The sequence below is a fragment of the Cetorhinus maximus genome, chromosome 18, assembly GCF_964194155.1.
Source record: "Cetorhinus maximus chromosome 18, sCetMax3.hap1.1, whole genome shotgun sequence".
NCBI lineage: Eukaryota > Metazoa > Chordata > Chondrichthyes > Lamniformes > Cetorhinidae > Cetorhinus > Cetorhinus maximus.
Genome location: NC_135896.1, coordinates 94490534 through 94517208, shown reverse-complemented (window position 1 = coordinate 94517208; position 26675 = coordinate 94490534). Strand labels below are relative to the sequence as shown.

The 26675-nt window shown below is 41.2% G+C and overlaps 1 protein-coding gene across 1 annotated transcript in view; it reads right to left on the bottom strand.

The window, feature by feature from the left end:
• The window catches only part of eif2s1b (eukaryotic translation initiation factor 2, subunit 1 alpha b), a 31709-nt gene extending 5126 nt beyond the window's left edge, over positions 1-26583 (bottom strand). Inside the window, exons 1-6 of the mRNA XM_078563240.1 lie at positions 26420-26583; positions 21149-21390; positions 18130-18209; positions 17511-17662; positions 14365-14471; positions 7055-7152 (exon numbers count right to left, since the gene is read on the bottom strand). Of these exons, the coding sequence (XP_078419366.1) occupies positions 7055-7152; positions 14365-14471; positions 17511-17662; positions 18130-18209; positions 21149-21389 (678 nt within the window). The 5' untranslated portion in view covers position 21390; positions 26420-26583. The remainder of the gene's footprint in view (positions 1-7054; positions 7153-14364; positions 14472-17510; positions 17663-18129; positions 18210-21148; positions 21391-26419) is intronic.
• Between the last annotated feature and the right edge of the window lie 92 nt (positions 26584-26675).

The following is a 26675-nucleotide window of genomic DNA, read 5'->3' as shown; positions in this document are numbered from 1 at the left end:
TAAAAATATGAAATTGAAAAAAAAAACTTGCAGGACCTGACTAAATAAAAACAAATCTAAGCTTAATCTAATTCTATTCAATTTTCCTAAACGCAACTAAAAACTTGCTTGTGTATATTTGACCTAATTTGTGGTATGCAAGATGGGTTTTCCTGTCAAGGCAGGTATAGGACCTAGGGGGTAACGTTTGAGGAGCCTTGGCTCCTGCAATTGTCCAACAGTTCTGAGGTCCTTGCAAGCTGCGTGGACAAGAGCAGGGTCTGCGGGGAGGCTGAGCGAACTGACCACGGCACCGTGGTACAGGAAGCTATTCAAGTGGGGGGAGAAAATAGGAACATAGTAGTGGTAGCGGACAGTATAATTAGGGGGATAGATACTGCTCTCTGCAGCTGTGAGCGTGAGTCCCGAAGGCTGTGTTGCCTGCCCGGTGCCAGGGTTAAGGACATTTCCTCAGGGCTGGAGAGGGACTTGGAGCAGGAAGGGAGGGATCCAGCTGTCGTCATCCAAGTTGGTACCAACGACATCGATAGGACTAGAAATTAGATCCTGCTGAGAGAATTTGAACAGTTAGGAGCTAAATTAAAAAGCAGAATCTCCAAGTTAATAATCTCGGGATTACTACCTGAACCACAGGCAAACCGGCATAGGGTAAATAAAGCCAAGGAGTGGCTCAAAGATTGGTGTGGGAGGAATGGGTTTCAGTTCATGGGGCACTGGCACCAGGACTGGAGTAGAAGGGAGCTGTTCCAGTGGGACGGGCTTCACTTGAGCCATGCTGGGACCAGTGTCCTGGTGAACCGAATAACAAGGGCTGTAGAGAGGGCTTTAAACCAAACAGAGAGGGGGAGGGTTCTGGTGAGGGGATACGTAGGCTTACAAAGCAAAAGGATATGGCAGCTTTGCAGGGCAGCTATTAGGTATTGATACCCAGAGTGTGAAAGGAAGGGACAGAGTGTACAAACATTAAAAAACAGCAGCAAATAAGGTAAAAGGGGGAAAAAATGGTAAAAAGGGAAAAGTAATGGCTCTTTACTTAAACGCATGTAGTATTCAAACAAAATAAATGAATTAAGGGCACAAATAGAGGTTAATAGGTATGATCTTATAGCCATTGCGGAGACATGGTTACAAGGAGATCAAAGCTGGGGACTAAGTATTCAGGGGTCTGTGACTTATTGAAAGGACAGGCAGCAAGGAAAGGGTGGTGGGGTAGCTTTGTTAGCATGAGTTGGAATAAGTATGATAGCAAAAAATGATCTTGGATCGGAAGATGTAGAATCCATATGGGTGGAAGTAAGAAATAACAAGGGGAAGACGACATTAGTGGGAGTAGTCTATAGGCCCCCTAACAGTAGCTATACTGTAGGGCAGAGAATAAATCAGGAGATAATGAGGGGATATAAAAAGGCAGTACATTAATCATAGGTGACTTTAATCTTCATGTAGATTGGGAAAATCAAATTGGCAGAGGTAGCCACAAGCAAGAATTCATACAGCGTATTCGGGACAGTTTCCCAGAACAATATGTTGTGAATCCAACCTGGGATCAGGCTATTTTGGATTTGGTAATGTTCAATGAGGCAGGTTCAACAAATGGTCTCAGAGTAAAAGATCCCCTAGGAAACAGTGACCATAACATGGTAACATGGTAGAATTTAGCATTCAGGTTGAGTGTGAGAAACTTGGTTGGAAACAACTGTGGTAAACTTAAATAAGGGTAATTACTGATATCGCGGATGTAACAGCCCATTGAGGGACAATGACAACCTCAGGAGTGGTAAACAGAAAGGGAGAATAATGATCCTAAGAGAAGTATCTTTGGATCAAAAGGGGGGAGATGTTGGCCAGGAGCTGCAGCCGGACTGCTGACACAGGCAAAAGCAACTTTTGACCTGAAGTAACCTGAGTCCAGTCACTGGCCTGAGCTGGCTAGAACCCATTTGAATTAGCAAAGACAAAGGAAATGTCCTTATTTAGAAAAGGAGTAACGAGGTTAATGCTACCTAAGTCTTGGAACAGAGCCAATGAGAATATGCCACAGACTAGGCAAGCAGGCCTAAACCACCTGGAGAGAGACAGCACAGCTTGGAGAGATAAGATTCAGTATAAGACTGGAGGATTTCAGGCGTGGAAGCAGTGAGACTCCAGAGACCAACCAACGCAGAAGCGGAAGAACCTATGTCAGCAACGTAGAGATGCAAGAGAGAGAGAGAACGGAACGCCTGGCCAGCGTCAGCTCTCCTTTTCGGGTATTAGCTTTTATATTCTGTGACCACTCGGAGTGTCAGAGAAACCTAGTGGGTGTGCGTTTAGATCCTAGTTTTGGGTATAAAACTGTATAAGCTGCTGTAAACTGCATGTCTATATTTAACCAGACGTATAAGCTATATGTAGATGATCTAATGACATGAATAAAGCGAATTTAGAGTTAAGAGAGAATTGACTCTTCTCCTCTGTGTACTAAGCCAACAACCGTTACCGGTGACCTCCAGCAACATTACAAAGGGATGAGGATAGAGTTGGCTGAAGTGGACTGGGAAAGGAGTTTAGCAGAAAAGACGGTTGATGAACAATGGCAGACGTTTAAGAAAATAGTTCATGCCTCACATCAAAGGTATATTCCAGTGAGGAAGAAAGGTTCTAGGAAGGGGATAAACTAACCATGGTTAACCAGGGACGTTAAGGGTAGTATAAAATTGAAAGAAAAAACATTACAATGTGGCAAAGATTAGTGGTAAGCCAGAGGATTGGGAAAGTTATAAAAACCAACAAAAGATGACCAAAAATATAATAAAGAGGGAGTAAATAAACTTTGAGGGTAAACTAGCAAATAATATAAAACGGACAGTAAGAGCTTCTTTAAATATATAAAAAGGAAGAAAGAGGCCAAAGTGAACATAGACCCCTTAGAAAATGAGGCTGGGGAAATAATAATAGGGGACCAGGAAATGGCAGAGGAGTTGAATAAATACTTTGCATCAGTCTTCACGGTAGCATTCCAAAAATACTAAATAATCAAAGGGCAAAAAAAGGGGTGAGGGAGAGAAAATAAATACAATAACTATCACTAAAGAAAAAGTACTAGGGAAACTAATGGGACTAAAGGCCGATAAGTCCCCTGGACCTGATGGGTTGCATCCTAGGATGTTATAGGAAGTAGCAACAGAGATAGTGGATGCACTGGTAGTAATCTTCCAAGAGTCCTTAGATTCTGGAGAAGTCCCAGAGGATTGGAAAGCTGCCAATGTGACACCCTTATTCAAAAAGGGAGAGAGACAAAAAACAGGTAATTATGGGCCACTTGGTGTAACACCCGTCATTGGGAAAATGTTAGCGTCTATTATAAAGGATGCAATAGCACAGCATTTAGAAATGCACAGGGTGGAATCTTACCCATGGCGGGTGGGCTGGACGGGTGCGGGCGAGGAGCCGACCGCCACCCGCGATTGGCTGCATGCCGCCATTTTACACGGGTGGGCCAATTAAGGTCCATCCAGCGTAACGCGCGGCCTGTAGCGCTCAGCACTACCTGTGCAGACCAGGGGAGGAGGGAGTCGGGACAGTGTCACATGAGCTGGAACATGTTTGTGAAGTTGACAAAATTTATTTATTTATTTTATAAAACCTTCAGGAAACGCGAAGGCCGCTTGGGCTCTTTGCCTGCCGCCAACCTTAAGGTTGGATGGGCAGCGTTGTTAATAGGGTAAATTGCTTTCTTAATGGCCTTAACAGGCCGTCGCCAATTCGGTGGTGGGCGCACAGCCACCTTTGGCGCGTGCCCGCCAAACGCAATATCAAAATAACACGCGATGACATCAGGACGCACATGCGACGTCATCTCGCGCCATTTTACGTGTCGGGCCCGCCACCGCATGCCGACGGCAATATTCTGCCCATAATCTAATCAAGCAGAGTCAGCATGGCTTCATGAAGGGGAAATCATGCCTGGCAAATTTATTAAAATTCTTTGAGGACGTAGCAAGCAGGATAGATAAAGTGGAGCCAGTAGATGTAATATATTTGGATTTCCAAAAAGCATTCGATAAGGTACCGCACAAAAGGCTACTTAATAAGAGCCCATGGTGTTGGGGTAATATATTAGCATGGATAGAGGATTGGCTAACTAATAGAAGACAGAGAGTTGGGATAATGGGGGGGGGGGGTCATTTTCAGGACGGCAACCTGTAACTAGTGGAGTGCCACATGGATCTGTGCTGGGGCCACAATTATTTACAATATATATCAATGACTTGGATGAGGGAAGTGAATGTACTATCGCCAAGTTTGCGGATGACACAAAAATAGGTGGAAGGTAAGTGGTGAGGATGACTCAAAGAGTCTACAGGGGGATATAGACAGGTTAAGTGAGTGGGCAAAAATTTGGCAGATGGAATATAATGTTGGAAAATGCGAGGTTATGCATTTTGGCAGGAAGAATAGAGGAGCTAATTATTATTTAAATGGAGAAAGACTGAAGAAAGCTGCAGCACAGAGGGATTCGGGAGTCCTTGTGCATGAATCACAAAAAGCTAACATACAAGTTCAGCAGGCAATAGGGAAAGCAAATGGAATGCTGGCATTTATTTCAAAGGGAATGGAGAATAAAAATGGGGATGTCTTGCTAAAGCTATACAAGGCACCAGTTAGACCACTAAAATAAAGGCAAAATACTGCAGATGCTGGAAATCTGAAACAAAAACAAAAAATGCTGGAAAAACTTAGAAGGTCTGACAGCATCTGTGAAGAGAAAGACAGTTAGGCCACACCTAGAATACTGTGAACAGTTTTGGTCCCCTCATTTAAGGCATTGGAGGCAGTCCAGAGAAGGTTCACTAAATTGATCCCTGGTATGGAGGGATTTTCTTATGAGGAGAGGTTGAGTAGGTTGGGTCTGTATTCATTGGAGTTTAAAAGAATGAGAGGCGGCCTTACTGAAACATACAAGATACTTAAGAGGCTTGACAGGCCAGATGCTGAAAGGTTGTTTCTTCTTGTGGGAGAGTCTAGGACCAGAGGGCATAATCTCAGAGTAAGGGGTTGCCCATTTAAGACGGAGACAAGGAGGAATTTCTTCTCTCAGAGGGTGGTGAATCTGTGGAATTCTTTACCGCAGAGGGCTGTAGAGGCTGGGTCTTTAAGTATATTCAAGGCTAAGATAAACAGATTTTTAATCAGAAAGGGAAAAAAGGGTTTTGGGGAAAAGGCAGGAAAGTGGAGTTGAGGATTATCAGATCGGCCATGATCTCATTGAATGGCAGAGCAGAATCGATGGGCCAAATGGCCTACTTCTGCTCCTACATCTTATGATCTTATTCCAAATTCCCATCAAGACTCTCCCAGTATTTTAAATGAGTAACTCTGCTTAATATGTACTACTAAGCTGTCAGATCCAAAGATCCTAAGTTTGCAAACCACAAGCAGAGTTTTTTTTAAAAATTCTTTCGCAGGCTAGGCCAGCATTTGTTGCCCATCCCTAACTGCCCTCCAGAAGGTGGTGGTGAGCCGCCTTCTTGAACTGCTACAGTCCAGGTACACCCACAGTGCTGTTAGGGAGGGAGTTCCAGAGTTTTGATATAGTGACAGTGAAAGCATGGCAATATGGTTCGAAGTCAGGATGGTGTGTGGCTTGCAAGGGAACATGCAGGTGGTGGTGGTGTTCCCATGCATCTACTGCCCTTGTCCTTCTAGGCAGTAGAGGTTGCAGGTTTGGAAGGTGCTATTAAAGGAGTCTTGGTGAGTATCAGCAAGACAAGACTTAGGGTATGACAATTGTGTTATCTTCCACGATCAACATACATGTGCTGCCCAGGTTCACAACACAAGAAGCCTGACCAGAGTTTGAGATCAGTGCACTGGAATCATGTGGGACTGTACTCCAGTGAGAGTCAGGACCTTGAAGAGGAGAAATAAGAGACTGAAGAACATTTAAAATTCTCTGTTTTGCAATGTTCATTTCCAGACAATTCCAACAGAATTTCAGTTTGCTGACAGAAATGTATAGAATGCACCAAAAAAGATGTCTCCATTCATGTACTATTTTATTATCATCACGCAGGCCTGCATCAACTTTGAGTGCTATTTCTTCACTTTGGTGTGGAATGTTAATTATGAAGCACAAAACCTTTCACAAAAACAAGACAGATAAAATAAAATACTGGCTGTTATGCAATCTTTCAAATAACCTCAGCCTTCAACCTACCCCTCCGGGCACAAACTAATAGCTCCAAAAGACATGGAAGACCTTACATGTTATGACATGTGAGCAAGTTTTACCAAAAATAAAAATACTTTCACCAACAGTCAAGACTTCATTTGCCATGAAATGTATGAAATCAAATCTAGCCAAAAAATCCAAATGAAGGTCCACTCCCTATAGAGATGGGTTAAGTAAAATAAACCAATTGTGATGCAGCCATAATTCAAGACATGCAAGCCATAGATTTTGCGCAAACGACTAGCCTTGACATTTACAGTGGAGGTTAAGAACAGAATGTAAGAAATAGTGATTTGCACAAAACTCTCCCAATTCTCAGGCTTACTATTATTCTTGGCAACATTCTAAGCCTTTTCTTTTAACCTAATACTATTAATTACCTAGTAGGCCAATGATGAATCTTGTTTGAGTTTTTTGTCTTTTAATAGAATACACTTGTCTTGAACACTTTGAATTGTTTATTTAAATATTTTCACAATGTATATTTACTGCCATACTTTTAGTCTATTTAAGACTGCACAATGTAGTTAAAAATATCCAAGAAAAAATACATTCTCAGTTTAACAATCAATATTTTCTTTACTGAAATTATTTTTTTAAACTTATCATTGCATAATGATGACAGTACAGCATTAACAGAATTCAACGAAATCAGCCAAACCTATCTCAGTAAAAAAAATCCGATTAGAGACAGATCTCATGATTCAGACTATGTAAACGTTTTGAGCAGATCCCTGAACATATTATACTTTTAGGTTCTTTATCCGAATACAGCATAATGATCATGTTGAGCCATAGCTATTAAAATGCTTTGTGGTTTGAACAGTCTCAAACACTCACCTTAATGGGCATAATTTCCGTAGAACATTCTAGGCCAGCTCTAAGTGCCTCTTTGACAGCATCTATACCTTCGTATCCATAACACGCAACTTCAATATCTGGTTTAAGATGTAAAAATATAATTGAAAAGCTTAAGAGAGGGTTGAAGTAGGAAAACTCAAAATTAAAGAAACTCACCCTACTTTGAAGCAGCAGCACAGGGTCTTCCAATTACATTAATAACTCCAAGGAAGACATTAGAAATACTGCAGGCTGGACAGTTAGGTAGCAAATCAACTTTTAACAGAGAAACGGGAGGTGATGCACGTTAGTCGGAAAAGTAGAAACATCACCTACATCTACAAAAATAAGAAACTGAACTAAGTAGAAGAGCAAAGAATCCAGGGTCATCCCCCTTGGTAGGGGTTTGGCCTTGTGTCCTTAAACTGCTCCGTGCACGGTTATCTGTTGTTGCCGAGCATAAAAGAGACAGGTTTGACAGCAAAAGAACTCAGCTATATTGAAATCGCTGACAATTAAACAGATTTTGTAATATAAATTCAGTATGTGAAGAACTTCCCTAAAACCTCCACCTTTCAATGATGTAGAAATAAATTAGGAAGGTAAGGAGGAACTACCAAATTAAATAATTAATTAATATAAGAGGAAATAAACTATTCTACAGGCACAATAGCAAAAGAAAATCAGGACATGGATTGGTCTATAAGGATATACGCAATAAACTCACAGGTAAAGGCAGTGAAATGGCACAAATATTAAATAATTATTTCACCACAATATTTATCTGGAGATCTAACATGTTGGACATGACAACAGAAGAAATCAAAAAAGATATAATTAAGAATTAATTAAGAAGAAATATTAAAAAGGAGGGATAATTAATATAATCAGATTTAGAAGATAAAGCCCCTGGTTCAAATAAATTGTATTGCGCATATTAAAATAATAAGAGGCACTATTACATATTCTTACAGATGTGTGTTGATGTCAAATATTAAATTTCAATTTCATCTGCTGGATTCACATATGGAACCTTTTTAAAAAGGCAGTTTCAACTGTTAAACAAAGACACTGACTTAAGATGACTGCCAGAGGTCACCCGACATGTCTGCAACTGGCAAATTGGTCAAGTTCCAATGTGGATTATAATTAGAACGTGCCCAGGGAGCCCTCCTATGGGATTTCACACCTGCTGATGTCAAAGATTTCTTCATAGATGGACAGAAACTGAAAATGCTGCCACCATTTGCATCACTATATGGCCACATTTCATTTCTGAGAGGCTTGAGGCGGAGAGTCTACAGGAACAATGGCTACTTTGGAGGTGTTGATTTGTTCTTCCTAGCTCAATACATAGAAGAATGAGTCAATCAGAAGTGCTGGCTTAGTCATTAAAAATTAATCACCTAGGTCATAACACAATAGTCAAGGTCTATCCAGACATGAGCTAACCAATTACCTTCTGTGAAATAATCAATATGGAGGGGGGGGTCATGTGATTGGGATCACCATTTTGAAATGAAACCCGCTTGCTTTGGAGTAGTCTGGAAGAAGTAACGTCTGAAAGCAGGCGACACCAGGAGCTGAAGACAGTCTGTCTCTTCTCTCTCTTACCTAATTTGAATCCTACCTGCTTATATCATAGTGTGGACAGCAGAGAAATACTAAAGAAGACTTCAAGTTCCACAGTTTCCAAGAGCAAACCAAGAACTACAGCTTAAGAACTACCTCAGCCATGAACAAAAGTGAAGGGTTTATAATCAGTAAGCTTTTATATCTTTGCCTTTTCTCACTGAATCTTAATTTGGCCATAAATTAACCTCTTCTACTTTGTAACCTGTATTTTTGCATGCATGCGTGTGTGTATGTTTATCTTTTTAAATATTTTTAGTATCTTTTCTGGGTGGGATTGTAGCACAATAAAACTTATTTAAACTCAAGGAAGCCTGGCTGGCTGAGTTCTTTGTAATCAGCACATAAACAGTTAAATAATTCTGAATTGGCACATTTATCCATACAAATTTTAAAAAACCCTGCTATGATCAACTGAGGAGTGGAAAATAAGGGGGAGCCCTTGCACCCTTCCTCATATGGCCATAACATATATAAACATTCACTAGAAAAAGGAATAGTGTTAGAAAACTGGCAGATAGCTAATGTGTTCCTATATCTAAAAGGAGAGATAGGAAAGTCTAGGGAATGAACAACAATTAGTTTGATATCAGTAGTAGGAAAGATAATGGAATCCTTACTCAAAGATGTAATAGAAAAACATCTAGAATCTGAAATTATAATAAAGGGTGGTCAGTATGTATTTAAAACAGGGAAGGTCATACTTGACCAACCTTCTGAATTCTTTGAAGTAACAGAAAGACAGCTACGGGTAATGCAATAATGCACTGAATGCAATATATTTAGATTTCTAAAAGACCTTCATGAAGGCACTGCAACGTAGGTTCATGACAAAAGTCAGAACATATTAAAATCAGGGTAAAAGTACCTGGTTGCAAAACAGAATGTAGGATTTAAGGGTGGTTATTCAGATTGGCAAAGGGTGGAAAGTGGTGTCCCACAGGAATTGATACTGGGATCACCTTATTACATAATACATCTTTTACACATCTGATTTGGATTCAGTAGTGCAATCTCAAAATTTGTCGATGGCACCAAATTAGGGTGTGTAGTTAGTACAGAGACTGTGACAAAATAAAAGAAGACGCTAATAAACTTGCAGAGTGGGTGTATAATTGGCAAATAAAATTCAATAAAGATAGGTATGAGACAGTGCATTTTGTAAGGATGCTCCTTGGAAATTAAGTGTCTAAATAGAGTAGAGGAATCTAGAGTGCAAAATACAAAAAGCACTAAAGTCATACAGGCTCGAAACATTAATTCTTGTTTCTCTCTCTACAGATGCTGCCGGACTTGCTGAGTTTTTCCAGCATTTTTTGTTTTTGTTTCAGATTTTGCTTTTATGAAAAGCAGAGAAGTTATGTTAAACTTGTATAGACCCATGGATAGGCCATATGGAGTACCGGAATGAGGAGTTTGTCTTATGAGGAAAGGTTGAGCAGGTTGGACCCATACTCATTTAGAAGAATGAGAGGTGACCTTATTGAAACACACAGGATTCTGAGACGGCTTGACAGGCTAGATGCTGAGGGGATGTTTCCCATTGGAGGGGTTTTTTGTTGGGGGGGGGTGGGGGGGTTGGCAGTGGAGAATCTAGAACTAGGGGACAGAGAAATAAGGGCTCTCCCATTCAAGACGGAGTTGAGGAAGAATTTATTCTCAGAGGGTTGTTAGTCTTTGGAATTCTCTTTCCCAGCAAGTTAGACAGATTTTTGATTGACAAGGGAGTTGAGGGTTATGGGTACAGGCAGGAAAGTGAAGTTGAGGCTACAACCATGAGCTTACTGATTGTGGAGCAGGCTCAAGGGCCGAATGGCCTATTCCTGCTCCTATTGCTTATGTTCTTATGCATTATGAGCAGTTCTCTATATTATAACAAGGATACAGGAGCACAGTATATACAAAAGACTTATTTGAATGATACTAGAGTGGAGTGGTTATACCTATCACAGATGACTGAATAGGCTGGGGCCTCTTCCTCTAGAAAAGGGAAAACCGCAGGGTGAACTGATAGAGGTCTTTCAGTGTATAAAAGGGTTTGATAGTATAGACATGGAGAAGATAATTTCTATTCTATGTGAGGGCAGAACTAGGGGTCATAATTATAAGATAGTCACCAATAAATCCAATAGGGAATTCAAGAGAAACTTCTTTCTCCAGAGTGGTTAGAATGTGGCGCTCGCTATCACAATGAGTAGTTGAGGCAATTAGCATAAAGGCATTGAAACTAGATAAGCACAACAGGGTTAGAGGAATAGAAGGATACAGTGACGAGTTTGGTTGAAGAAGAATTAGAGGAGGCTCGTGAGGAATATAAAAACCAGCAGGTCCCCAATTGCTGAATGGCCTGCTTTTGTGCTGTAATTACTATGTAATAAAAAAGATTATTGAAGTGCCAATAAGATTTACAAGGATAGTACAAGAACTGAGAGAGTACATGTATAAAGAAAGAGTGAATAGGTTGGGGATTTTCTTAAGAAAAACAAAGTTGTTTATAGGTGACCTGATAGGAGTTCCTTAAAATTGTGTATGGTTGAACAGGCCAGATATGAAGAGAATGTTTCCACTTATGACAGAATCCAAAATTAGGGAGCCATGAATTCAAGCTTGTTACTAGTAAATCCAGTAGGGACACAAAGAGACATTTCTTTACTTGAGGCTGGTTGGAACGTGGAATAAAAACAGAAAATGCTGGAAATATTCAGCAGGCCAGAAAGGATCTGTGGAGTGCAACAGAGTTGCTGTTTCAGGTCAATATCCTTTCACCAGGATGGGTTAGAACGATTAGAATGTGGAATTTCCTGCCACAGGAAGTGGTTGAGACAAATAGCTCAGACGTTTTCAAAAGGAAACTAGATGAATATCAAAAAAAAAGGAATAGGAAGGTAGGCTGAAATCGGGCAGATACTATGCGGTAAGTCTCATGTGAAGCTTGAACATCAGCGCAGATTAGTTGGTCTGAAAGGATATACAGCATTGAAACAAGCCAATGTAATTCTATGAATGAAGCTTGGCAAGAATCAATCTTACACTTGTATAACATATCCTCTGCGTCAATTAAAGAGATATTCTCTCACTAAGAAAGTTCAGAAAAATAAATTTTCTTTTAAATTTACACAGAAGAAAATATATCTTTTTTTTGCACCAACTTCCATCAGATGTTAAATTTTGTTACAAGGAACGTTCAAACCTCATTCAGACTCAGCTAATTTCCTAAACAAAAACAAAAATACCTGGAAAAACTCAGCAGGTCTGGCAGCATCTGCGGAGAGGAACACAGTTAACGTTTCGAGTCCGAATGACCCTTCAACGGAACTAAGTAAAAAAAAGAGAGGTGAAATATAAGCTGGTTTGAGGGGGGGTGGGGCAAGTGGAGCTGGATAGAGGGCCAGTGATAGGTGGAGATAACCAAAAGATGTCACAGACAAAAGGACAAAGAGGTGTTGAAGGTGGTGATATTATCTAAAGGAATGTGCTAATTAAGGGTAGAAAGCAGGACAAGCAAGGTACAGATAGCCCTAGTGGGGGTGGGGTGGGGTGAAGGAATCGAAAAAGGCTAAAAGGTAGAGATAAAACAATGGATGGAAATACATTTAAAAATAATGCAAATAGGTGGGAAAAGAAAAATCTATATAAATTATTGGGGAAAAAAAGGCGGGGGGGGGGGGGATCGGAAAGGGGGTGGGGATGGAGGAGAGAGTTCATGATATAAAATTGTTGAACTCAATATTCAGTCTGGAAGGCTGTAAAGTGCCTAGTCGGAAGATGAGGTGCTGTTCCTCCAGTTTGCGTTGAGCTTCACTGGAACAATGCAGCAGGCCAAGAATGGACATGTGGGCATGAGAGCAGGGTGTTGAAATGGCAAGCGACAAGGAGGTCTGGGTAATGCTCGCGGACAGACCGAAGGTGTTCTGCAAAGCGGTCACCCAGTCTGCGTTTTTGGTCTCTCCAATGTAGAGGAAACCGCATTGGGAGCAACGAATGCAGTAGACTAAATTGAGGGAAGTGCAAGTGAAATGCTGCTTCACTTGAAAGGAGTGTTTGGGCTCTTGGACGGTGAATATTGAGTTCAACAATTTTAGATCATGAACTCTCTCCTCCATCCCCACCCCCTTTCCAATCCCCCCCTTTTTTCCCAATAATTTATATAGATTTTTCTTTTCCTACCTATTGCCAGTATTTTTAAATGTATTTCCATCCATTGTTTTATCTCTACCTTTTAGCCTTTTTCGATTCCTTCACCCCACCCCACCCCCACTAGGGCTATCTGTACCTTGCTTGTCCTGCTTTCTACCCTTAATTAGCACATTCCTTAGATAATATCACCACCTTCAACACCTCTTTGTCCTTTTGTCTGAGACATCTTTTGGTTATCTCCACCTATCACTGGCCCTCTATCCAGCTCCATTTGCGCCCCCCCCCCCACCCACACACCCTCCCCTCCCCAAACCATCTTATATTTCACCTCTCTTCTATTTTTACTTAGTTCTGTTGAAGGGTCATTCGGACTCGAAACGCTAACTGTGTTCCTCTCCGCAGATGCTGCCAGACCTGCTGAGTTTTTCCAGGTATTTTTGTTTTGTTTTGGATTTCCAGCATCCGCAGTTTTTTGCTTTTATCTCAGCTAATTTCCTTTCTTCCCTGGAAGGCCGCTGTCTAACGATCAAGTAATTCTGCATCAATTCCATTCTACCTGCCTGAGTCAACACTCTGTCCCAGAATCCCACTTTTCTTACAATGCAAACTATTCTAAATCAACGGATGACCGACTGATTTCTGATGATAGGGAAATGCAACACATTTGGAGCCAGGTCACAGCTGAACCATATCCGTTTGGTTTTCTCTAAAGTCGCAGAACTACTGTACATGTTTATACACACACACACATCAAACCTGAGTACCTGTGCTGTGGCACTCCCAAGGGGCAGGGAGGTGAGAGAAAAAGAAGAGAACTGTGTACAGTGAGAATCAGCTGGCTAACGTGACAGACAGCAATAAACCAACACCAGCATAAAAATCCAGGAAAAAATTCTGCAATAAATTTGGCAACCATTGCAGGGATGATTAGGTCTAGAAAATAAAGGATATTGCAGCCTGTGAAACAGAACTAAGAGAACTGGGGTGGGGGAAAAAGGGGAACAGTAATCTGAAAATCAGTTTAAATTCCACGTACAATCTAAATATACGTTAACTTCTCCATTTTGCTAACAAACCTCAATATTTGACCAGAAGCATGATCATTACCTTTATTATCACAATCATGCGTCCACTTGCCTGGATGAGTGCAGCTTCAACAACACTCAAGAAGCTTGACACCATGCTTTACTATCACAATCATGCGGAATTAACTTGTTACATTTTGAGCCCTCTCTTCACATTCCACCCCCCTCAGCCCATCACTCAAAACAGCCAGAGAACTTTCATTATCCAACCTCACAAAAGAACCACCACCCACTTGGTTGAGATATTGGAGAATCATTGGCTTGTCTGGAAGGTTAACCCCGAAAAGGGGTAAGGGCACAAGGGAATGTTGATATATATTACCTTAATTCTGAACTGCATTCTACAATGGTTGGCAAATATCTTAATAGGGAACATTATTTATTTATGCATAAGATTGGCAGAGTTTGCATCAATTCCAAAATTTCCCCAATATATTGCAGAATTACAAGACACACCTGCCCTAATTTTAACAGCCTGTGGAGTGAGACGGCGCCTGATATTTTCCAGCAATACCCCCCGTTCTTCTTCTGTCAAGTCAAGACTGTCGAGAATAGTAGGGTCTCTGAGGGAAAAAGAACAAATCATATGAAAAATGAACAAACCAATGTAAGACTGTTCTCTTCACAGCAAAGTACAGACAGTCAGATTAAACCTTAGTTTTAAAAGTAGGTGAACATGAGAACGAGAGAGAAAGGGTGATTAACTTTTTTTTATATTTATGGGGTAGATTCTCTCTCATTGGAGATGGTCATTGCCTGGCACTTGTGTGGTGCAAATGTCACTTGCCACTTGTCAGCCCAAGCCTGGATATTGTCCTGGTCTTGCTGCAATTGGACATGAACTGCTTCAGCATCTGAGGAATCACGAATGGTGCTGAATATTGTACAACCATCAGCGAACATCCCCTCTTCTGACCTTATGATGGAAGGAAGGTCATTGATGAAGCAGCTGAAGATGGTTGGGCCTAGGACACTACTCTGAGGAACTCCTGCAGTGATGTCCTGGAACTGAGAAGATTGGCCTCCAACAACCACAACCATCTTCCTCAGTGCTAGGTATGACTCCAACCAGCTGAGAGTTTCCCCCCCCCGATTCTTGTTTTGCTAGGGCTTCTTGATGCCACACTTGGTCAAATGCTGCCTCGATGTCAAGGGCAGTCACTCACCTCACCTCTGGAGTTCAGTTCTTTTGTCCATGTTTGAACCAAAACTGTAATAAAGTCAGGAACCAACTGGCCTTGGCGGAACCCAAACTGGGCGTCAGTGACCAGATTATTGCTAAGCAATGCTGCTCGACAGCACTGTTGATGATCCCTTCCATCACTTTACCAATGGTCGAGAGTAGACTGATGGGGCAGTAATTGGCTGGGTTGGATTTGTCCTGCTTTTTTGTGTACAGGACATGCTCGAGCAATTTTCTATTGTCAGGTAGATGCCAGTACTGTAGTTGTACTGGAACAACTTGCCTAGGGCGCAGCAAGTTCTGGAGCACAAGTCTTCAGCACTATTGTCGGAATATTGTCAGGGCCCACAGACTGTGCAGTATCCAATGCCTTCAGCCGTTTATTGATATCACGTGGAGTGAATCGAATTGGCTGAAGACTGGTAACTGTGATGCTGGGGACCTCCTGAGGAAGCTGAGATGCTGACCACCCAGGGGGTTTCCAAGGTGGGGCAATGAAATTATCTACAAGCTGATAATACAGACTAGGGAGTCCTTGAATAAATCCTTGGTCTATTCAGAACTAACTGATCTCAACTGCTGTCAATGTTGTTGATTTGGGGGAAAGCGGGATGGGGATTGCGGCTCCTACTCATGATACGCTGCGCCAGACAGGATTAGTTCTAGGTGCGAGGCATCTCTGGTGTAATAAAATGCTAACAGTTACCATGAAGGCTTGTACGTAAAGGGTAACTTCTCGGAGGCATTGTGTTGAATGGTGCCAACATTTCTGGGTTATCTCCAGAACATGATCAATTTTTGTAGAAGAATGACACATTTAAAAATAATGCATAACTTATCTTAAACAAGAATGGAAAGACTTGCATTTATGCAATCCTTCCATCACATTTCATGACGTTTCCAAGTGCCTCACATTGACTTTTAAATGCAGAGTGGTCTTACGTAGGCAAACTCAACAGTCATTTTGCATACAAGATTCCAAATAACAAGCCGAGGTCCTACTCATTACCACTGTACTCAATCAACTTAAACACACTGGCACAGATAAGATCAGTCAAATAGGCTCCTTCTGTGCTATAAATTTCCTATGTATCCAAGTAACAAATTGTGATGACTGTCACTTTAAGATCAGTTCAACTGAGTAGGGTTCACGTGATTTGTTCAACCAATGTGTAGGTAGCGCAGAGGAATAAATTCTAGGGAATTTCCTAGGAAATGATTGTATGAGGGGCTGGCTAAATACAAGCAACCACAGAAGCTCTTGTGTAAATAAAGTCCATTTTGTTTGACTAAGAAGCCTCCCTGAGCATGTTTCTACACAAATAAATATCAAGTAAAAAGCCCAATGAAGGAACAGAAATAGGCCATTTAAGCCTGTTTCACAATTCAATGATATCATGGATTCAATTATATCATGGTTGACCTGTATGTCATATCCATTTACTCATGTTTTATTAGCATTGCACATTAATGTTGGTTTGCCATACTCTTAAGTTTTAAGCCAAGGATGGAGTTGAATGTCATTTTAAAAAATCTGAATATTAAAGACCAAACAACTCGATTCAAAATTCTACATAATCAGACCAGGTGGAATGGACAACATAGAAATGTTGAAATAAAGGTATAATTTCAGATCTAGCGTTGATGAAAAATTTCAAAACTCAGCATTAAAAACTCAAATTTGTAAATTGATAAAATACACACTGCAAAAGGCACTTATCAAAAACCCATCGGTAGATACAGTTAAAAAATGACTGACTGAGTTGGCTCTGACAGACGTTGCCAAGGTTCTCACAGGAATGACCAGCTGGAGGTACCAAAGACTACCTCTGTCAAATGCTCAGTTTCTTCTTTAAAATGTACTTTCAACTCATTTTTTGACCAACATCTACAAATGCAAGGTGTTGTTGGCATGTATTAAATGAGTTAATGTCTGCAAGTGATGGGGAGGGGGGAAACTTATATTCAAAATCTCTAATTTAATATCAGCACTCTCAGTAAAGCTTGGCACTGCTGCCATCAAGTGGTAACCAAGTTGCTTCAGATGGGTTCACAGCTGGATTAGGTTTCTGAAACACAACTGCAGTGCTTATAGGAAATGTGCTTCTGCCATTTTTTTTTGTGCTCATGGAAGAGCCACGTGGTACCCCAATTACTTTAGAACAGGATTTACAACGCCAATCCATAATAAACAGATGCCAGGAAACCCCTTGGTAGGGGTTCAGACTGGTGCCCTTAAACGCTCTGCGTACAGGTATCTGCTGTTGCTGAGTATACAAGGGATAGGTGTGACAGCAAAAGAACTCGGCTAAATTGAAATCAATGACAATTAAACAGGTTCTGTAATATAAATTCAGTATATGAGGAATTTCTCCAAAACATCCACCCACAATGAAGTAGAAAATAAATTAATTCTTACGAAACTGCATGTTTAAATGCATCGTAAGCTCCATATCCAGGCCTTTTGTACTTCTCATCGAAGACCCAGGCTGTTCTCTGAAACAGGCTATCCAGCTGTTCATCTTTAGTGTATTCAAGCACCTCTGCCACATGTCGCAAAATGCTGTACACCTGTTGAAAAGGAGCAAACATGACAAACTTGCGAAGTAATTTTAAATGCAACATTATGAAATAGAAATTAAGTCATTTGTTATGGCTGCTGGGCATTTTATGTTTAAATGCAAACACTTGTAACGCACTTCAATTTTTTATTATTTTGTGTGGTAGTGTGTAGGAACAAGTCATGCTAGAGAGACTGGTAGTAAACCTACATAGCAAGCTCCCTCTCTCAGCTGTCACATGAGCAAAGACAACATGGAGTCATGGCACAGGTCCACAAAAGATTATATATAAAGTCATGTGTTGGTATCAGCATTCATGTGATGCCACAGGCTTGCTGGCAAAGGCAAAATCTATACGTCTGATTATACAGTAGGTAACGATACTGAATTGTCAGTTGTTGGTGCTGTACAGCCCATCACTACAACACCAAACGCCTTCATACAATGTATTACATTCGCATGAAAAAATACACTTACAGTCTTAGACTTGGTGAACTTGTCTTCACATTTTATAGTTTCTTCTTGTGAAACTCTGCGCTTAGACAAATCAATGTAACCTGGATCAAACAAGACAGGAACAAAGCAATCAACCACAATGAACACTTATTTAGCCAGGAACAGGCAATCTTAAACATTCCATTATGTTGAAAGCTATCCAGTGAGTTTTATGAAAATAAGACCAGGCTCCCATCATGTTTCAGAAGTCAGTGCCATATAGCTCAGGATAATCCCACATTTCATGAAAGCGTCAACTGAACTGATCACTAAAACTGCAGCATTAATTAGGGCTCTCTACAACATCAACAACTTGAATTCAGAGGACACCTTTAATGTGGCAAAATATCCAAAGGCACTTCACAGGAATACTATCAGACAAAATTTGACACCAAGCCACAGAAGATGATATTAGGGAGAGAGATCTAGACAGCCAGAGAGGTTTAGGGAGGGAATTATAGTGCGAAGGCATGGCCACAAGAACACAAAAAATAGGTGGAGTAGGCTGCATGCTCCATCAAGCCTGCTTCGCCATTCAATATGATCATGACTGACCTCGGGCTTCAACTCTATTTTCCCAACTGCTTCCCAAATCCCTTGATTCCCTGAGACACCAAAAGTCTGTCTATCCCAGCCTTAAATGTATTCAATGATGGAGCATCCACAACCCTCTGGGGTAGAGAATTCCAAAGATTCAGAACCCTCTGAATGAAGTAATTTCTCTTCATTTCATTCCTAAGTGATCAACCTCATATCCTGAGACCGTGCCTGTGTTTCAGATTCCCTGGCCAGCAGAAACAATCTCTCAGCGTCTACCCCTATCGAGTCCCTTCAGAATTTTGTAGTTTTCAATGAGATTTAGTAACCTTCGCTGTACCGCCTCCAAGGCAAGTATATCCGTTCTTAAATATGGATTCCAAAACTGCACACACTATTCCAGATAGACACTCGCCAAAACTCTGTACACAACTGTAGAAAGACTTCTCTATTCTTGTACTCCTATACCCTTGCAATAAAGGCCACATGGTATTTGCTTTCCTAACTGCTTGCTGCAACTGCATGCTAACTTTGTGTTCCTTGTATGAGCATATCCAAGTCTCTTTAAACATCAATTACAAGTTTCACGCCTTTTAAACAATATTCTGCTTTTCTACTCTTACAACCAAAGTGAGTAACTTCACACTTCCCCACATTATACTCCATCTGCCATCTTGTTGCCCTCTCACTTTTTAACCTGCCTATATCTCTTTGCAACCTGTGTCCTCCTCACCTAGCTTGATATCAGCAAACTTTGATACATTACTCTCTGTCCCTTTATCTAAGTCATTAATATAGATTGTAAATGGCAGTGATCCTTGTGACATGTCATTATCCATTGCCTGCCAACTTGAAAATGCCCCATTTATGCCCATTCTCTGCTTTCTATCCATTAACCAATCCTCTATCCATGCTAATATAGTACCCCCAACTCCATGAGCCCTTATCTTGCCTATTAACCTTTCGACTGGCACTTTATCGAATACCTTTTGGAAATCCAGGTATACAACATCTACTGGTTCCTCTTTATCTACTATATTAGTTACATCCTCAAAAAACTCTAATAAATTTGTCAAATAGGGTTTCCCTTTAGTAAAAACATGTTGACTTTTCTAATCATACTATGCTATTCTAAGTGCACTGTTAAGACTTCCTTAATTTTATCAATAACTGGTGTAAAGCTAACTGGCTTGTAGTTCACTGTTTTCTCTCCCTCCTTTCTTGAAAAGCAGTGTAACATCTGCCAACTTCCAACCTAATGGCACTGTTCCTGAATCTAAGGAATTTTGCAAAATTGTAGCCAGTACATCACAATTAAGAGCAATTAAAATATGGAATGGGCAAGAGGTCAGAATTGAACAAGCGCAGAGTTCTTGGAGAGTTGCAGACCCAGAGGAGTTACACAGCTAGGGAGAGGCCATGGATGTGGGATATATGAAAATAAGGATGAGAATTGAAAAAAGATATTCTGGTGTTACCAGACTGGGAGCCAACATAGATCAGCAAGCACAGAGGTGACAGGTGAATGGAACTTGGTGAGAGTTAGGTCAGGGGGGCCAATCTGGAAAGCACTGGGACAGTTAAGTGTAGAGGCGTTAGACGCATGGTTGAAGGTTTCGGCACCAGAAGAGTCGAAGCAGGGCCGGAGACAGGTGATGTTATGGAGCTGGGTAAGTCGGCACATGCATGGTTGGAAGTTCATATCAAAGTTGAATAGGATGGCAAGGTTGCTAAAGCTCAGGTTCGACTTCATGCAGTGGCTTGGGAACGGAGTTTTTGATGACAACGGCTAAAAGGTTAAAATGTTAAATTCCCCACCTGGGCAAATAAAACAAATAGCTATAACCTGTAGTTCTCACAGGCCATCTGTATATAACTCACAAAAAATAAATCTAAATTCAATTCTGTTTTGGAATTTGATTAACAAAGAAAAAAGGTCCAGTCATATCTTATAAGTTTACTAGCCTGTTGAAAACTTAGGAAGCTGACATTAAGCAAAGAACTCGCATTTATCTAGAACTTTTCTCATTGGGCTGCCCCAAGACACTTAACAGCCAATGAATTTCTTTTGAAGTTTTGGTGAACACAGTAGCCACTGAAGGTCCCATAATCAAGACAATGAACTGTTTTTGTTATTGCTAAGGGATAAACGTGTCAGGAAGATCTCACCTGCTCTTCTTCAATAATGTTATGATATCTGCTACATCTACTCTAGAGAGCAGATGGGGTCCAAAAGGCAGTGCAGCACTGAAGTGTCAGCCTAGATTTTGTGCTCAAGCCCACCAGCGGGTCGATTGACTCAGAAGCAAGAGCACTACCACTGAGTCAAGAGATGAGCAAATAACTAAAAGCTTGAGCCGCTAAAGAGGGCTCGATTATCCTCATCCAGACAGCAAGCAGAAATTTTAAAATTTGGATCTGAAGAACACAGCTGCCAGTTAACGCAATCTGCAAAGTACATCACCTTTCTCTTTGTCGACTCGGATTACAACTACACATTCATTTCTGCCAATACGAATCAGTTTGTTGATCGATCGGATACGTCTCCTTGAAAGCTCACTGAGGAGAATCATGCCTTCAATGTTGTTATATTCTAGGAGACTGACATAGGCACCCATCTCTGCAATGGAGCGGACATTTACCATCACCACATCTTCCACCTCCGGAAACTTGTGTTGGTAAAACCGACAATTAAGGGCTGGCATTCTGAAACATGCGAAAGAAATCAAATGATATTGTGGTATATCAAAAGACACCAGAAAGATCACACAATTTATTATTGCTGGACTAGACTGCTGAATAATGTGCAGAACTAACAGGATCCTAAAAAATGATTGGGGGAAGAGACAACGAGAGATGGACAGTATGTTAAAGGGGATTCTACAAAATCATTGCATACTGACTGGAACACAAAGTGACACTGACAGTGAAAATGCCTCTTGACAGCCACCATGCAGTTTGAGATGATAGCATTTCAGCCTGGGAACTTCAAAGGAATCCAACACAAGGATAAAAAGATATTCTAGATTAATACATTCTAGATTTACAGAAGATCAGGGCAACAAAGTGTTTTGCTTCCAGAGAATCTGCTTCTTTCGCAGTGTGTTTAACTGTTGAGGCAACTTATGAAAGCCCAAAACAAGGACATTTCAATGATTGCAGCAACTAAATTCTGCTTGTTTGCAGCTTTAATGAATGCTGAACCACTCCTTGATATTTAGAACCATTTTATATTCATCTTTTGGAAAGGTGTACAGTGCATACTTAATATCATGGTTTCCCACTCCCCTTAAGATCAATGAGTTCATCCAGCATGAAGTGGCGCCAAACAAACCAGGCAGATACTTGACCCATTCACTGATCCAAGCATAGCAGCAGATGGCATTCTACAATTTGTCAAGATATTAAGGGAGCAGATAGTTTCCCCCAACATACCGCATCTCTGCTGGCTGGGGAATCTAGGACTAAGGGGCATAATCGAAAAATTAGAGCCAGGCTTTTCAGGAGTGAAATTAGGAAAGACTTACACATACAAAAAGCAGCGGGAGTTTGGAACATCTTTCTGCAAATGGCAACTAGTGTTCGATTAATTGTTAACTCTAAACCTGAGATTGATAAAATCTTTGGTTAACAAAAATCTAAGGGAAATGAGGCAAAGGCAGGTATATGGAATTATCTCACAGATCAGCCATTATCTCAATGAATGGTGAAACATGCTCGAGGGGCAAATTCCTGTTCATGTTAGTGAGTTTGGGCCTGTGAGGGGAAAACCAGCTCAGGTTCTCAGTCCTGGTCTTTATTCAGGGTCCCTGCCAAATGCATATTGTGTGAATGGCTGGTAGGCTTCTGACATTCACCATCAAGCTTCATGCTTGATCAATGCTTGGGGAGAGTGCTTGTATCTTACAATGAAAAACAAGAAATACAATGACAAAGATGCTCAACATTTAGCAGAAACCGTGGTAGAATATGTCCTTCTGGTCAGGTAAGTTATCAATCTACTTCAGCAGTTCTTGGTTATTTTCTCAATCTCCAAAAACTTGTAAAAAAAACAAGATTTGAAAGCAGTTGCTTGAAATGAAAAATTGTTCTTCACTAACATGGGCCAGGAAACTAACAGTGATGACATTTGGCATCAGCAATTGCTGCCTGTTATAATTGCCAATTAATGCAGAAAAACAAGGAGCGTGATAATAATCATTTGAAAGTTTGATGCATGTATATAAAATCATTTAAAAAAGAATTTGGGGTTTATTAATAGAGTATAAGAGCTTGTGCGAGGGAATTGTTACATCAGTTAGAGTACAGTGTAGAGTTTTGGGGACCCTTCTATAAAAAGGGCAATAAAATAACTGAAAATGTGAAGCATAGACTGACCAGACTGATGTTAAATGATAGCAAACTATAAATTAATGAGAAGTGAAACCATGTTTGCCTGTCAAGATGGATGTAAAATATTCTATGGCACTATTTGAGGAAGAGCAGGAAACTCTCCCCAAAATTCAGATTTTCTAATTACCCTCAATAGTGTTTACATTGTGATACAGTGGGACAGTCTAGAATAGATAAACCAGAGGGTCTTTCCCTGTTCGTCATTATCCATAATCCCGGTTTGTAAAATGTGCACACTAGGGATTTTGTATTGAGGAAGCAGTAAATAATGTGTCAATTATTCACTTGGGTAAACAGGATTGGAACCTCTCACAGATGATTTCCAGGTTACCAGAATTCTTGCTTAATTTGTGCATTTTTGCAGTTCACTTGCTATCATTTTAGTGGCTGCAAGCAGCATTTCAACAAATTGGTTAAATATGCAAGGTTTTTGTTGGTTCTGCTGGAAGGATAAGGAATGCTGCTTTGGGCTGTTGGAATAATTTACAGATTATCTGCATTTTAGTTGTGAACATGCATAACAAAATACACATAGCACTGTCAATTAACTAGCATTTTGCTAGTCAACCAGCAACCGATTGTGTGTCTGAAATATAATTTTTGCAAATGATTGTTAACTAGAAGAAACGTAGCTCTACAGCTTTTTTGCCTGTTTACCTCCCACTAATAAGAGTTTCATGGCCACCTTCTGATATATCACCAAATTAACCATTCTTTGAAACTGACAACAGGGGATGTTACAGCCGGGCAGATCCTGTTATTGCCAAGTGTCCATGAATGCATTTATTTTCCAGACACGTCAATGGAAGGCAATTGACATCTGATGTGTTTTGTTTTGTGTTTCTTTCATAGTGCTGAGGTCAGCTGACTTTGCACAAATGGGACTGAAGCTGAAATATTCTGGTTTGTGCTAGCTGATGCTTTCTTTTTACAAGTGAAATTACCTTGATATTGGAAAGGTTAGTAGGTGCAGTGGGAACATAGAACCACAGGAGTTTACAATACAAGGGGAGGCATTTTGGTGAAATGGCTGATCCAACTTGTTGCTAGAACAATTGAAAACTAATCCCATTACTCTTATTTATCACAAGTCTTGTACCTTCAAACATTTCTCTCTTCCATTAAAAGATGCAATGGCCTCTGCTTCGGCTGCCCCCTATCACAAAGCATTGCATGTTCCTGAAACTTTATTCTAACTCTCCTAACTGTTTTAAATTAACCCCCATCTCCTAACACTGCCCCACAACTAGAAAATATAGTCTTTTCCTACTTACTTGTCTCAAAACCCTTCATAATTTTAAACCTTCTCCTCTTCGTCTTCTCTGTGCCAGGGGAAATGGTCCCAGTATCTCAAAACAAAAACAGAATTACCTGGAAAAACTCAGCAGGTCTGGCAGCATTGGCAGAGAAGAAAAGAGTTGACGTTTCGAGTCCTCATGACCCTCCGCCGATGCTGCCAGGCCTGCTGAGTTTTTCCAGGTAATTCTGTTTTTGTTTTGGATTTCCAGCATCCGCAGTAGTTTTTTGTTTTTATCCCAGTATCTCAAACCTAACTTCTCATGCAAAAGGTAACAGCTGACAATGCACTCTTCTCTCAGTACTGCAGTGAATTGTCAATCTAGATCTTATGCTCTGGACAATAGTGGGGCATGAGCCCAAAGCTTTCTGGCCCAGAGGCAAATGTGCTAAAAATAATGCTTGTAGCACAACAGGTCCAGCACTGATGCTGCCATGGAGACAATGAGGCAGAGTACTCTTGACAGCAAAATGTCACTTGTATCAAAGATGCTACCACCGGTTGCACTTCCATGAGGTCCACAGTTTTTAGGCATATAAGGCTGAGCTCTTGGCTTGACCAAACAAGCCAGCAAAGCAGTTTGCCGTTACTACGTGAACCTTACAAACACTGTAGGAAATCTAGCAAAAATAGAAAATTGGCAACATCGCCACAACTACACGCGCGCAGTTCCATTGCCATTAAATTCCCTGGTATATAAAGTACCAAGAAAACATGGTGACGTTGGTTAGTAGAAGCTCTCCATCACGAGAAGTTTGTGTATGTGTAGTTATTCCAATGCTGAATCCATGTGAGAAATTACAATGTAGCCATGGGACCAGGACTACAGAATGCACATTGATGCAATGCAATGAATGTGGCTTCAGGTTTCTCAATAAATTCCAATTAAAAATCCTGATGAGCAGTCAGCCAACAACAGTTTAGATTGATAGTGTGTCTGCCCCTTTTTTGTGGCATACATGCACCTCATGGTATACTTCTGGCTTCAAATGGAATATATTTCACCATCAAATCCTCACTAGCATCACTAATTTTCAGGTTAAATGACTTATGGGGGAAAAAAAAGCACAGATGAGGAGACCGCACAAATAAACAATCCACACTGTCCACAGATAATCAGAAAACTGAAAACCAGCCAGCAGTGAGACAACTCTATTTGCTAACACAACCACCCCCCCTTTGCTTAAATCCTTCATTCTATTCAAGACAAAACATGAAAATCTCCACAAAATGTCCTCATTCTCAAAGATCGGGTCTGACAAAATAAAAATTGGAAATTTAGGCCAAACTTAGTCTAGTTTTAAACCGACAGAGCTGGCCGAAAAAAAAAGGATGGATGCTCCCTGACCACTGAATGAAATTAAAGACATGGGGAGGTGGGATTGAGATATTAAAAAAAAAACGGGGGGGGGGGAAAAAAAACCACTGCAGATGCTGGAAATCTGAAATAAAAACAGGAAAAAGTGCTGGAAAAACTGGGAGCATCCGTGGAGAGAGAAAACAGAGTTAACGCTTCGAGTCCAACATTATTATTATTACTATTACTAGTATCATGGGGAGTGGAGCCTTTCATCCCCTGGGACTTCACTTTTTAGAATGATGCAATCAAAACTGCCCTGCTTCATCTTGGGAACTTCAACAATCCTGGCTGCATGTGGGCAGACGCAGCAGGAAAATGTAAACTTAGGAACGGCCACACTCAGGGTAGTTGGGAGTGGAAAATGGAGAGTGAGGAGAAGGCTGGAAAATGTGAGGCAATGATGAACTCCTGGAGCCGGGCAACAGGGTGAATCTGTCACATTTCACCCACAGACTGGGAACGGGGGTTAAAGGCCGGGTTATAAACACTGACTGTCCCCCTGGGGCAGGATCCCCTGGGTGAAGGCCGAGCTGAGGACTCAAAAAGTGTGACCGTGAGCAACGTGTTGGGTTTAGGCCGGAGCCTGGACTCACTCATTCCCAGCCAGTTAGTTAGTCGGGAAGGGAGGGAGGGACGGCGGTAGCCGCCGACCCCGGTGTGAAAGGGCAGTTCCAGGCCTCACCTACCTGAACGGAATGTGTGGGCAACACTGCTGCTGCTGTTGCTGCTCGGGTGCCGCTGTGAAGGGAGGGGGGGGATCCGCTGCCTTGGGCCCAATCTCTGCTTGGCGCCGTTTCCGTTGCCCCGCACTCCCCTCCGACGCAGGCGCACTGCCGTTTCCGTTGCCCCGCACTCCCCTCCTGCGCAGGCGCAGTGCCGTTTTCGTTGCCCCGCACGCCGTTGCTGCGCAGGCGCAGTGCCGTTTCTGTTGCCCCGCAGGCT